This window comes from Pristis pectinata, chromosome 32 (genome assembly GCF_009764475.1).
Source record: "Pristis pectinata isolate sPriPec2 chromosome 32, sPriPec2.1.pri, whole genome shotgun sequence".
Taxonomy (NCBI): Eukaryota; Metazoa; Chordata; class Chondrichthyes; order Rhinopristiformes; family Pristidae; genus Pristis; species Pristis pectinata.
Window position 1 is genome coordinate 13,823,073 of NC_067436.1, and position 13,777 is coordinate 13,836,849.

The 13,777-nt window shown below is 41.1% G+C and overlaps 1 protein-coding gene across 2 annotated transcripts; it reads right to left on the reverse strand.

Annotated features, from left to right (window-relative positions):
- Positions 1-207: 207 nt before the first annotated feature.
- Positions 208-13,535, reverse strand: LOC127585234 (cytochrome c oxidase subunit 5A, mitochondrial-like). Of its 2 annotated transcripts, none has more exons than XM_052042533.1 (5): positions 13,324-13,535; positions 9,170-9,286; positions 6,073-6,194; positions 2,741-2,866; positions 208-347 (listed from the first exon to the last, which is right to left on the reverse strand). In XM_052042533.1, the coding sequence occupies exons 1-4, from the start codon at positions 13,430-13,432 to the stop codon at positions 2,753-2,755; spliced, it is 462 nt and encodes a 153-aa protein (XP_051898493.1). In that variant the 5' UTR covers positions 13,433-13,535; the 3' UTR covers positions 208-347; positions 2,741-2,752. The 2 variants fall into 2 exon arrangements, with proteins under 2 accessions (XP_051898493.1, XP_051898492.1); XM_052042532.1 differs by having other exon boundaries at positions 208-351; positions 13,324-13,533.
- Between the last annotated feature and the right edge of the window lie 242 nt (positions 13,536-13,777).

Genomic DNA, 13,777 nt, shown 5'->3' on the forward strand with positions numbered 1-13,777 from the left:
TTCAAAGGTTGGTAGGAAAGATTATATCTGCACATAAATCATTTCTACAGTAGGTATCCATCTGTCAGATTTCTGAACAACCCATGAACACTACCTTGTTATTCCTTTGGTTGCACTATTTTTGTAATTTATACTTTGCACTGTACTGCTGCCACAACACAAGAAATTTCACGTCATACAAGTCAGTGATAATAAATCTGATTCTGATTAATTTATCAGGCCATTCTTTATTGAATTGAGTTCACAGGGAGACAATACATACAACAGAACAGAATTAAACGTCCAATAGTAATATTTCACACTGTATCTTGTATCATGTACAACCACATCAAATGAAGGTCTGGAAACTGTCTGGAAGAAAAAAAAGTTGCAATGTCAGATGGTTTTCTTTTTACTTAATTGCCCTTAAAAACTGAACAAAGTTGGCAATAAAAATAGGAAGTCAGTCAGCATAAAGTGATGAGAACTCAAGGATTTTACCTTGGAGGCTTAGTTCTACGCAAGGGAACTTGCATTTGTGTTGAATGCAGTAAAGTGTCCCAAGGCACTTTGTAGGAGAGAGAACAGAACTTATCCAACTATGAGGGAATATTAGAAGTGCCAAAAGGTTAATTAATAAGGGAGAATTAGAAATGTCTGAGAAAAGTGGGAAAAGTTTTGGGGGTTCCTGTGCTTGCGGCTTAGAAAGTTGAAGGCATGAAGGCACAGCTGGTATTTTATCCAGTCAGGCCTGTGCATTTACTGTTTTTAAAATAAAAGAGCTAGGGTATAGAATGTGGAGGTAGGATTTAGAAAACCTTTCAGATCTCCTACTGAATCTAATAGCTAATCTCATGTACGGGTAACATGTTCTCCTCAGTAGACATATCAAACTAAAGAGAAGTTTCATGTAGATTCAAATGTTCTCACAGATTTCAATGAGAATAACTTTGCACATTACTTCATGACATTAAAGTGAGCAGAATGCCATTCTACTTAGTGCAGGGAAACTTCTTATTGCCCAGTTGTGCAATCATTGCTTGGCAATGGGCTTATCTTTTTTCCCCTGGGAAAAAAAATGGAGGAAACCAGAATGATAGTAGATCCTTCCACAGGAAGGAATGAGGATAGAGATCCTTTCACAGGAATAGTTTTAGTTCCCTGACATCTTGAGAGTCAAAAATTAGTAGATCTGCTACAATATTCCTTAACATTATATGCAAAAGTACCACACTTAAGCTCATTAATTTGTTCAGAACCAGATTCAAATCTTCAAATAGCTGCCATATGGCAACCAGTGTTGTTTTCCAAGCCACTTCTACAAATCTAGATACAATAGATGTCTAGATTCCCTTCCACAGACCTGCCTTAAGCAGAAACATTTGCAATGAGAATGTAAGGATCTGGGTACAAAACAAAAAGCAACAACCATAAATGCAGATTTCATAGGTCAGGCAATTATGGTTGTTAAATGCAAGTAACCTTTGGTTACAACTGCAATGATCATAGGTACAGAATATAAAAGACCTACAGATAGATGCAAAGTATCAGGGTATACAGAGCAATATTTTCCAATCAGTGCAAGGGCTGAATCACAAAATCCAATACTGTACTCTACTTGGCTTCAAAAGCATCTCAATTTTTGTTTGCATTTATTGAAAACTAATCAAGCTGTTTGATTTGAAATGTTTCACTTACAAAACAATATTTTGGATCAAGTGTATTAACAACTATTACTTATATAAAGATGTCAACTGTCCAGGATGAAAGTGATACAGTGGTCTACTAAGGTGGTAGTGGGGCAGGGGGTGGGGATCACTTTCCCTATTGAAGTGACAGTATTTTCTATTTGAGTGCAATAAATGACAAAATGAGAAATCAAAACTAACATGTTTTTCAAGAGAACACTTCATTAAAAATGGACAAGTAACTAATGAAACCAGTTAATGAAGATTTCAACTCATTAATAAACTTATCACCTTCGCTAAAGAATGGCTTACAGTAGACACACTCAAGCATCATTTTAATGAAACCTTGAAAATTTTCTCCACCACAAGGAGTCAAGAATTTTTGAGAGGGAAAAAACAAAGTGCAGGAGGAACTCAGCAGGTCAGGCAGCATTTGAGGAGGCTTTTTTGTATGGTTGACTTTTTGAGACCCGAAATGTTGACCTTCCCTTTGCCTCTACAAAAGCTGCCTAGCCTGCTGAGTTCCTCTTGTAGTTTGTTTTTTGCTCCAAATTCCAGCAGCTAAAGTCTCATGTCTCCAAGATTTTTTTTTGAAAAAGTTTCCAAATCAATCAAGAAAAAATTCAACTGCCAGGAATGCTCCAGTTTTGTGCATTTGGGGAGACAGATTCCTTTAACAGAAAATTTCTGCAGGTAAGCAGACCACATTATTGGACTGAGCAAGTCAAACCCTTGTATCAATTGAAAATAATTTAACAGCTTAGCATATCCTTGCCTCAATAATTCTATAGCTAACATGTATTCATATTTCACTTATTCTGTAGATGTCCTTGTATGATTGTGGCTTAGTACTAATTATTGTCTGACAAGACTCATGAAACACTTTAGACAATTTGATTCATTTATGTAGTACCTTAAAGGAAGTATTCGTTATAATAAAGTAGGCTCCAATTAGTTTTCTGGTGGCCAATCAAGTACGTGATTCTATTCTTTTAAAATACAGGTTATAAACTTTGCAGATCTCCTTAAACCAGCTTAGAATTGGTTGAATCATACAAATATTCAAAACTCACCCATGTATATTGTTATAATTTGTCTAAACCAATCTCCTCTGGGGTAGGAATTCCAAGTTCAGTTAATGTGGGCCTGAGTTCTTGAATAACATAAGGATAGATCTCTTTGTGAGGTCCAGCTTTATCCTGAAAAAAGTAGTCAGCATTATACCCAACCGCAACATCATTTGTTTCAAGAAAGCCAGTTGCAATAACACTTCAATAATCTGGTATCAAAATATTTGGAAATCTCAATGGTTCGACATCTGGCTCACTCGTGCAGTCCAGAATGTGAGCAGCAGTGAGGCTGGAGCCAAGGTTGGAAGCAAGAGGGACCAGGAAGGTTTGTGGCTGGATCTGGGGTCCAAAGTACTTGCATGTTTCAGCTTGCTTTGACAAATTGAAACATACATGCTGGAACTTAACAGGTTCCATCTCCTGCTTCTTTTAAACTCACTTCAAACTCAAGGGGTTTACTGAAAATTAATGTCTTTTAAAAAGTGAAACAAAAATATGTTGGGGAAACTGACACTGAAGTCCCAGAAGTGTCAGATTACAGGAGTTTTACTGCATAGCAAGATGACGCCAGCTTTTGGATGGTTATACTTCAGACTAAGAGTTGGCAACAGAGTCAGACACGTAAACAAGTTTACTTCAACTTAAACTAACAACTCAGAATTCAACACAGGAGATAGGTTTTGTTCTAAATTCACCTTAATGTCAAAATCACTCAACTCCCTTCAGCCTTTGCCCTCCGTGGAAAATCAAAAGAATTTTAGGTGTTTAAAATTATACAGGCATCCTCATTTTTCTTCTGAAGGAGGCTCTCAAGTAAAGCCCCTATCTGCCTATTGTTAGTTTCTTGAGTTAAAGGTAACATTAGCATAAAAAAATCTAGGAAAAACAGTATGCAAGACAAATATCTACATCGCCATTAAAGTACAAGCAATTCATAATAATGCAGGAGTTATACAAAGGACAACCATTTAGAATAATAACTTGCAACAACCCTCTGTGCTTGAATTACCCAAGGTCAGTTTTGTCAGCATACGCAGTAGGTTCTTCACAAATACAAATTAAAAAGACCCAATCTATTTTTGGTGGGTGTTTGAGGAAAGACATCGGAATTTCCATTCTTATAACGCTAACATGCAACTCGGCTGCAAGAGTGTCCGATGCATGCATCTCACTCTCATTCGTTCTGAGCAAGTGGCAAATCTGGCAAGGCAATATTACCAGTCCTCAGGGGTATTAAGAATCAATTGCATTGTGCAAGATTGCAGGCCCAAACTGGCACCATAGAGCAGTGCCAGCTGTTCCCTTAAGAGATTAGTAGTTGTTTAGTTGCAAGGTATGAAATGGAAACAATACGAAAACAGAAAATGCTGGAAAAGCTCAGGTCAGGTCACATCTGTGGGAAGAAAAGCAGAGTTAATGTTTCAGGTCAAAAGAGAAAAGCAGCTTAAGCTGCAGGGAGGGTGGGAATGCATCTGATAGATAAACACCAGGATGACCATGAGGGTCAGCTGTAAATAACGAGTGAATGGGAGCAGAGTGAGAGTGAGAACGGACAAAAGAACATAGTTGTTAAATGCAGAGCATGAAGACGTCTCTGGCAGGTGAGGCTGGGCACGTCTCTACTTTCAGAGCAAAAGGGGGAAGAAACGGGGAAAAAACAAGATGAGCCAATATCTGATGAACTGATAGAGACCGAGAAATCAAGTTACCTGAAGTTGTAGAATTCAATATTGAGTCCAAAAGGCCACAACATGCCCAGGCAGAAGAGGTGCTGTTCCTCAAGCTTGCATTGGGCTTTATGGTAACAGTGCAAGATGCCACAGATAGCTTAGTGTGGGAGCGTGATAGAGAATTACAGTGGCAGGTAACAAGCTTAGGGCCACCCCTGGAGATTGAACACAGGTGCTCTGCAAAGCAGTGACCCAACGTTTGATTTCTCCAATGTAGAGACCACAGTGTGAACACCAGATGTAGTAAACTATATTGTAAGTACAAGTGATTTGCTGCTTCACCTGGAAAGACTGTTCAGATTTCTGGATAGTGGGAAGAGGTGAAAGGACAAATGATGCTTTACCTGAGGTTTCAAGGGGAAGTGCCGTAAGAAGGGGGGGTTGTTGGTTGGAATGGAAGAGAGGACCAGGGAGAGTCTTTCCTTTTTAAAGGGCCAAAAGAGAAAGGAAAATGTTCCAGGATCCAGGTGTTGGAAGTTGACTGGAAACCAAGCCGGGTGGCACTGCAACCTGGAGGGGATAGGATAGCATAGGAACCTCTAAGTTGGTTGCCTAAAATCATATAGGCTATTCAGTCCTGTCATTCAATTAGATAATGATTAAATGGTTCTGGTACGTTGGAGCAATGGTGGAGAATCATGGCACATTGGTAAATGGGTGAACAAGACTTAAAAGAATTGGGATTAACTTTGGGAACACTGCACAGAGAAAGTTATTTGCTAGAAAAAACTAGCAGTAGTGTATGGGGAGGAGAGCTGGCAAGGGGTATGGATGGAGAGGTTTGAGATGAAAAAGGGTAGGGATGCCAAGGTTGATAAAAGATATCAGAACAGAAAGTGTAAAAAAAAACAATTTTTCCAATGCTCACAAGTCTTAATGGAGTATTTAATAAAAAGCAAAAATTTGGGATAGGGTTGCTCAGTGTAACATATAGTGCAAGTAATTAATGTTTTAACGTGAGTTTGCAAACTCATGAAAGCCCCTCAAAGAATGCCATGATTCCAGTAACAATGGTTTGGAACTGCACTTCTGCTTGATGTTGAGGCAGAATTCCTATAGGAACTCACCACACTGTCAAGGGCAAACCTCTATTTCACTGCCAATAACCACAGACAGTGTCTTTGCGAAATCCAAGGCAGACTTGGAATGGTAGCCGATGGTGGGGAGAATGTGCGTCTCAAAACGTCAATAAGGCCTCAGAGAGTCAGCCTATCATTAGTAAGGACACAGAAGGATTCAAATTTAGAGGTAGGTAAACGTAGGCAGGTACAGCATAGTTAGGATAGAAAATGGGGTAATAGAGAAGTATCACAGGAATGCAATATTTGCATCAAAGGGCAATCTGCACATAGCAATTTGCAAGTGTTAGGTAAGAGATGTTACTTTTTTTTAATATACATCTGAAAATTAAATAGGGCATCTGTAGTGCAGATTTGAACAGGGTGCAGCAAACAAAATTAACACTCCACATCCGTGGCTCTCAATTTAACAGATAATACTATACTATTCAGTGTAAACTTAATCTCCCACCCACTTATAAATGCTCCACAATCTTTCATTTTCATGTTTACAAAATAGGTAACACCAAGGTTCAATTCTACTGACCTTTACTGCTTCTAGAATACGGATTGCACTAGCTAGATCATTTAATCTACGACATGCTCTCAGGGCTGCATCAAGAATTTTGGGTTCGGGTACCAGATCGTATCCAATGAGGGTGTTCATTCCTGAAAACAAAACATACATTTATTACAGCAATTCATCAGTATAGACCTTGCTTTTAAGATTTGCAAAGAAATAGCAAATATTTAATACAATGCCAGTGCATTAGTGCATTGGAAAGGGATTAAAAACCGCAGAGTTAAATTGAAGATTAAGAAGTTTAAATTTTGTGCTGAGTAACAAGAACCAACACACATCAGTCTAGGACAAAACTGGCGGAGAAGTAGAACTTGATTCAAGATCTGATGTGCAAAGTTCCCAAGCATAATCCGTAAGGGAGCTGGGAAAGCTCACCATTTTGGATCTCTTGCAAAGTTTACAGAAGCAGATTAAAGATACCCACACAACAGTAGATAAACTGCATTTGGGACCGACAAATTCAAGACCACAAGAAACTGCAGAGAGTTGTGGACGCAGCCCCAGCGTGTCATGGAAAACAGCCTCCTTTCCTTGGACTGTCTATACCTCTCGCTGCCTTGGCAAAGCAGCCAGCATAATCAAAGACCCCACCCACCCAGGTCATTCTCTCTTCTCTCCCATCAGGTAGAAGATACAGGAGCCTGAGGGCAACATACCACCAGGCTCAAGAACAGCTTCCATCCTACTGTGATAAGGACTATCGAACTGTTCCCTTATACGATGAGATGGACTATGACCTCACGATCTACCTTGTTGTGACCTTGCACTACCTTGTTGTCACTGCACTACATTTTCTCTGTAGCTGTGACACTTTACTCTGTATTATTATTTTTAACTATGCTACATCAATGCACTCTGTACTAACCCAATGTAACTGCACTGTGTAATGAATTGACCTTACATTCAGTACACAAGACAACTTTTTCCAGTGTACCTCGGTACAAGTGACCATAATAAACCAATACCAATGTACAATATACATCACACGGCCAAGTCTAGGCCATTAGATGTCTTACTCTATCTGTCCCAGATCCTCCAGTATGATCACAACCCTAACCAAGTGAACCTCTCATCCACTTAATGGATGCAGATAACCCTACATCACCCACAAAGTACACTCATCAACAACCCACAATTAGCATGGTTACAACTTAGAAAGGTAAAGCACATTCTGTAACCATCACCCTTTCATGGATGTTAAATGTCAATGTCAAATTGATTGACAGTCTAAATCTATTTGTTTGGAGCTACATTAACTCATCTGACACCATTTGAACTAGATTTTATTGCTATTCATTTCTCAGCAACAAGTCTATTACTACAATTCTAGTTTACCTAACCACTGCAGCAAACCAGAAAAAAATCTTGCACTGCATCCAATCCCATGATTCACTTATCTCTCGCTCCTGGAGTTTAGCTCAGATGAGCCAGGTCCATGATGCAGTTTAACTGCAGTATTCTTTGAATGATTTATTTAAATTTCTAGGCAAGACCTGCACCTGTTAAGAATTCCACAACAAAAGAGCCTACAGCTTTCTTTCGCTGTCTTAAGTGCATAAAGCTTATACATAGTCATGTCCAAATGACACCTTCTGGAGCACTGTACAAATACTTCTTTGTCTAAAACATTTCACATTGCCATTCTGACTCTTCTTGGGAAGAAAAAGGTTGTGCAGCACTGGATTAAGTGGGATTGATGGGTACATCTTAAAAATCAAATTCTTACACAAACAATTGAGGAAAGGAAATCTGTGAAAGAGGGATGAGAGAAATGGAAAGATATACTGAATCTTATGATGCAGGTGCAATGGGAGATTTGAGTATCATTAGGTTGTGCCAAATATGCCATCCACTGTGCATTATTTTTTCTTAAGTCCTTGTAATCAACTTTAGCTCATTATGAGTAAACAACATAAGTCGTGGCCAGCTATGCAAAGCCAACAGCAAGAAACCACAGAGCAGTACAAAAACTTTAAACTCTCCTCAGCCCTCCACTCACTTTTCCTCATCTGAACAGATTAAAGACCAATGACTGCAAGAACCTTACATCAAATCCAAATCGTAATGTTAGTATCCAACCAAACATCAAATAAATAGAAAAAGCAAGCTTTTATAATTCCAGCTTTGTTTTATTTTCATCAGATCGAGCTTGTAGCCCATGAGAGAAGGCCACAGCATAAGAAGTCTAAATCCACATGACAAGTTGGCAATTGCCATCCACTCTCCACTTCTAACCGGTTTGTAGTCCAAGACAGATGGATCATTTGATCTCAGGTATTTGCTAATTGAATGGTAGAGATAATAAAATTACTGGCCCAGCTATAAAAGGGAGATTAATTGGCTTCAGATCTACTTGTCTCAACCTTCTGTTAATGTTTAGATGTCATGCTTCACCCAAGGCAATTCCTTCAGCTTTAAGAGTGACTTGCTGCCACTGTTTTAAGTACAAAGATCTGGAGGGTGATTTCTTTTAATGTGGGTTATCTGTTGCATACTGGCTACCACTCAGTTAAGACAGTAATGGAAAGGAGGTCCAAGGAGAACTAGTTCTGATGTACTGACGTAACACACACATGCAGCCCAAGACAGAATGCAGTCTGAACAGATACACATGTTGGCACAAGCCCACTCCCACACCTTCTCCCTCATCCTCCCTCCTTCACCTTGGTCTCACCCCTTCTTTCCCACTCCAGGCAGCATCCCACTTAACAGCCTGACAAACACAGATGACTTGAGCAAGACAACAGGAAAGCAAATGGATGTCAGAAAAAAAACAGAAGAATGGAAGAAAAATAGATGAAGACAACTTCTCCACTCACCTTCACAAGACTATACTGAAATAATAGTTTTCTATGAACAGGTCATATACTTTCACTGGGGAGCTTGGTACCCATAAATATAGTAATGATTCACTTTCATTATAATTCATCTCTCAATTTTTTTTTTGAGCTGCAGAAAGGAAAGCTCAAATTTCTGACGCCAGTCATGGGCCATTAAGTTGAAAAATTCTCTCAGGAACAATTATATCAGCAGCCTATCTTCTAACACATTTTCATTTTACCTTTTCTGAGCTCCCAGGCATCAATGTCAGGCTTGTTGAAGTATGTCACCCAACGGGCATCGAATTCTTCATCGGTCTCCTGCTTCCCATGTGAATACCATCGTGAAGCAAGGGCAGCTGTCAGGGAAAAGATGTTTTAAAATCTTACTGCAAAAGCTTTCCCTCATCTATGAAAAAAACACCCCTATTGTACACATCAGGGCCCCAGTCACAATGTCTCTCCCATCTCCAATTCAACATGCAACATATTACACACAATTCAGAATTCATCCTACTATAAAACAAGGCATCCATAGATTTATTAAACAAATATTTATAGGAACTGGTGAGCAAATTGCCAGAGAATTTAATTTCTATAACTATCATTTACACATATTGTGCAAAGTGAAAAAAAAATCAACCTACAAGCTCTGAACAAAATCACCAGGTATACTTGTGCAAACATTAGTGGCTGAGAAAGTACTTGCTACAATGCAAGAACTGCAGCTGACCAATAATATTACTGTTAGTATCAATTGCCAAACAGTTCCATGAACTCAAAAGAGACCAAGTTGTTAAAATGCAGGGTCATGCTGTTAAGTGGATGTTTCAGTGAACGTTTGATATACCTGGGCTCCTGCTCTGAAGAAAACATTAATATTTATAATTTTAAATTGTTCAGTGGTAATTAATCTTCTGTCCCTGCCACAGATCAGCACTGGGTTGAACACGGAGGGGGAAGTGAAAAGCCTAGTCCAGCAGATAAGCCTTTTGCCGATGGATTCTGTTTCCCAGTATCAAAATGCACAATGCTGCACTAGTTAGACGACTTAAATCAGGGTTGTATACAAAATGGATGGGTACATAGATTTGAGGTACATTAGGCTGGAGGTTAGAGATCCAAAAAAAGCTGATTTTAAAATTCTTGTCGGTTTCAGTAAGCTGTTTCATTGAGGGTATAGAGTCAGCATAGGTTAAGTATGACCATGATGTTACCCTCACATCTTCACTACAAGATAAATGATTAGAGGCCAGCCACAGTATCTAACAATTGAATGATCAGCTACAGTAAATGCACATCGCAACATTATCAAACTTGCTGGAATAACAGCATGCTGTTAAAATGATCTAGTGAAATGAAAAAATTAAATGCAGGCAGTCCCTGGGATACAAAGGTTCCACACCCGAGAACCGTCCCTAAGCCGATTTATCCGTATGTCAGAAACATCCACTTTCTATAGCTATCCATACTGTATTGCTGTACAGACACTTGCTATAATTTTTTCATTTCATTAATTCTAACACTACCCATAATTAAACTAATGGAATACACACGGTATCCAGTCATTAATGAATACTGAGATGTTTTATCATTAATACTAGCTTGAAAAATGCTTTAAAAGCGTATGGGAGAGTTTGCGTAAAGTCAGATCTTCGTAGATCAGGTCATTTGTAACCCAGGGCACCAGTATGCACAACAGTAACCGAGAAAATATTCAATGGATAGGAAAATAGTGATCAAAGCCTTGTTTATTTGAGGAAGTGAGAAAAAGAAAATTTATAGCTATCTCAAAACAATCTGTTCTGGTGTTCATTTTATTTGTATCAAAACCACCTGGCTGGCCACCAAGCATTCATGTTTCCAGTAAATGAACTTTCAGTGCTGGGAACAGAGACATCCAATCCACAGGGTTGTGCAGCTACCTTCAAAATATTGCTTGGAGGTGTAACTTTTGAAATTAATCACAAAGGAGGTCAGTTTCTTTTTGAATATAATGTTGGACGAGTAATAAATAAATCTTGGCACATTTATTACAAGGTGCACATGTTGCAATTTAAGGAAACATTAATCATTTACAGAGCCAAGCCCAAGCAGTTTCACAGAAGAACAGAAATGTTCAACTTCCTTAAAACACATCAAACGAACAGCTGAAGGATTCACCACCCAACACTCAGCATCTAACCAATTCAAAGGAGTAAATGCTTTGCCAATGAATATTTTGCAGAAAGTTGGGAATAATCTTGCGCAAAGACAAATGACAACTAATATTTCACAACCTGCACACACTGCCATTTTGTGCCAGACATACGAATACAGGAAATATTAAAGAAATTCTACTTGGAGTATTCACAGCACGAGGAACAGCCATTATACTTTACAGAGTTTTTGATCCGATTTCACCAGTAGCCACTGTGTATCAATCTTCCCCTTTTGACACATTACATTGAATATTATACAGCACAGTCTAAAGACTAATGAAGATGTCCAGCTCAAACAACCCATGAACTCCAGTAATAACACTTGAGGCTTCTGAAAAGTACAGCTGCTTTCAATCTGTCCAATGTGCCTGAACTTTCTGGGAATTCCACCTTCCTTTGAGTTGTATGGGAATGCTAGAATAATAGTTGTTCCAAGTATTCTGGACTCAGACCACAACAATTAGCTTTCCAAAATAATGCATTAAAATATTTATATAGTTGACTCTCTGCAAACATTTTGTTCCATTAATCATTACCTAAAGATTAATCATTTCCTATTTACATTACCTTAAAAGGTACGGATGCATAAATCTTAATAAACCAAAAAAGTATAATCACTACTGCAACATCCTTCCTATTTCAGGTACAAGCATAAAAACCTTCCTTTCATTGCAAAAGAAACACTCAAGGAGGCTATGCCTTTAAGTGTATGGGCTGATGCACAAGGTGTTCATTCAGACTTACGAACACAAGTGGGTATAGGCTACCTGGCCCTTCAAGCCTGCTCTGCAATTTAATATGATCATGGCTGATCTGATTGTAACCTCAGCTATGTTCCCTTCTACATGCAGTAATCTTTCACCCCTTCAGCCACTTCCATTTTAAAAAGTGTTCAAGGACTCCATTTCCACTGTCCTTTGAAAAAGTTTCAGACTGACAAGTCAAAAATTTTCACCTCATCTATCCTAAATTGACAACCCCTAAGTTCCCTATTACCCCACAACAGGAAACATTCAAAATCAAAATAAAAATTGGGATACCCATATTTTAGAAACAAGATTTCATAATGACAACCAGATATCTTGCACCAGAGCCTTTTTTAACAATTTAAACACAGTAATGCAACATTTGTGGACAGGCCTCTCATGCTCAAAGTAGAACAACCGACCTTGGACTATCCTTCCATCAAATGCAGAGAGTGTTGTTTGGGGGCGGGGAGAAGGGGGAAGAAGGGGCAGAACAGTTTACAATTAAGATTTTCTAAGAAAAACTAAAATGAAAATAGTCGTCTAATCCCAATACATCAATCAACCCACCAATGCTTCCACGAAGAGGATGCAGACAGTGACTTTGCAATGGACGCATTAATGTGCATTAAGATACAGAAACATTGACGATGAAAACTTTACCCGAATTACTTCACTACAGTATTGGTCAGCAAACAAAAATACTGCAAGTACTGCATTCTGGCTAAATGTTAAACCACAGTAATAGTGGTTTCTGGGATTTCTACTCTACATTCTTCTCCCCCACTAACAGCCCAGGGTCATTAAAAAGGCATGCACAGAAAGTGAAAGTAGGATTGGGGGGGGGGGGGGGGGTGTGGGGAAGAAGAGAAGTGGAAGGCGGCTAATGCAAGGGGAAAGAGTGGGATGGGGGGGTGGAAAGGTGATCGAAAAGGGGTGAAGGTGATCGCAGTGAGTGGAAGGTGATTGCAAGGAGAAAGAGAACAGCGTGTGAAAATGCAAAGACCATTTGGGGAGAAGGGAACATGGTGAAACCGCCCCTCAGGGTGAAGGTGAGAGCGGGGGGCGGGACGAGGAGAGGAAGGTGACAGTGCGGTGGCGGCGGGAGGAAGGGTGGGGTAGGAAGGTGTTGGGTGAAGGGTGGGGGCTGCGGTGAAGCGACCCTCCCCAGGCCTGGCCCCGAGCGGGGGGGGGGGGGGGGGGGGAGCGAGTGGTCTCCCGCGCCCAAGGGGGAACGTCAGCAGGCCCGAAGCCTTCCTTTCCTGCCGCTGGGTCATTGCAAGGACACGGGCTCGGAGGAGGCTGGTGGCCGGTGCTGGAGGGCGGAGGGCCCCCGGAGCTGGAGGGGACGGGAGGGCCGGTGCCAAGGGCCGGGGTCCGGGCCCGGGTCACCCCCCCCCCCACCGCCCGCCCGCGATGGGGGTCGCGGCTGCCGCCACACGTGCTCACCCGCCGGCTGCGCCGTCTCGGCCCGGCCCGCCGGCCTCCTCGCCGCCTGCGCCGCCCTCCGCCAGGCGGACAGGCCGCCGCTGCCGCACCGGAGCGCCGCTCGGAACATCGCTGCTCGCCGGCCTGACCTCAGGGGGGAGAAGGTGCCGCTGCCGCCCGGCTGACGAGAATCGGACTCGCCTCCTCCCGGCACCTGACGTCACTTCCACCGCTCGGCGGCACGTCCGCACCGAGGGGCGGGGTCACCGCGGCGCATGCGTATCGCACCCACCCGGGGAGGGGCACCTGCACGCCGAGGCGGGTTCAACACGGCGCATGCGCTTCATCGATTTCGGGGGCCGCAAAAAAAAGTCTGAATGAGACGCATGCGCATCCAGGAGGGGGCCGGGGCTTGAATTAAACGCATGCGCAGAACCCGACTGTGACCAGATGTGCGGTGTTGCCAGTCGAGGGT

Coding starts and splice junctions, on each gene's coding strand:
- LOC127585234 (XM_052042533.1), bottom strand. CDS start 13,432: ATGTTCCGAGCGGCGCTCCGGTGCGGCAGCGGCGGCCTGTCCGCCTGG. Junction 9,287..13,323: donor CGAGACGGCGCAGCCGGCGG/GTGAGCACGTGT, acceptor TTTCCCTGACAG/CTGCCCTTGCTTCACGATGG. Junction 2,867..6,072: donor GTATTCTAGAAGCAGTAAAG/GTCAGTAGAATT, acceptor TACTTTTTTCAG/GATAAAGCTGGACCTCACAA.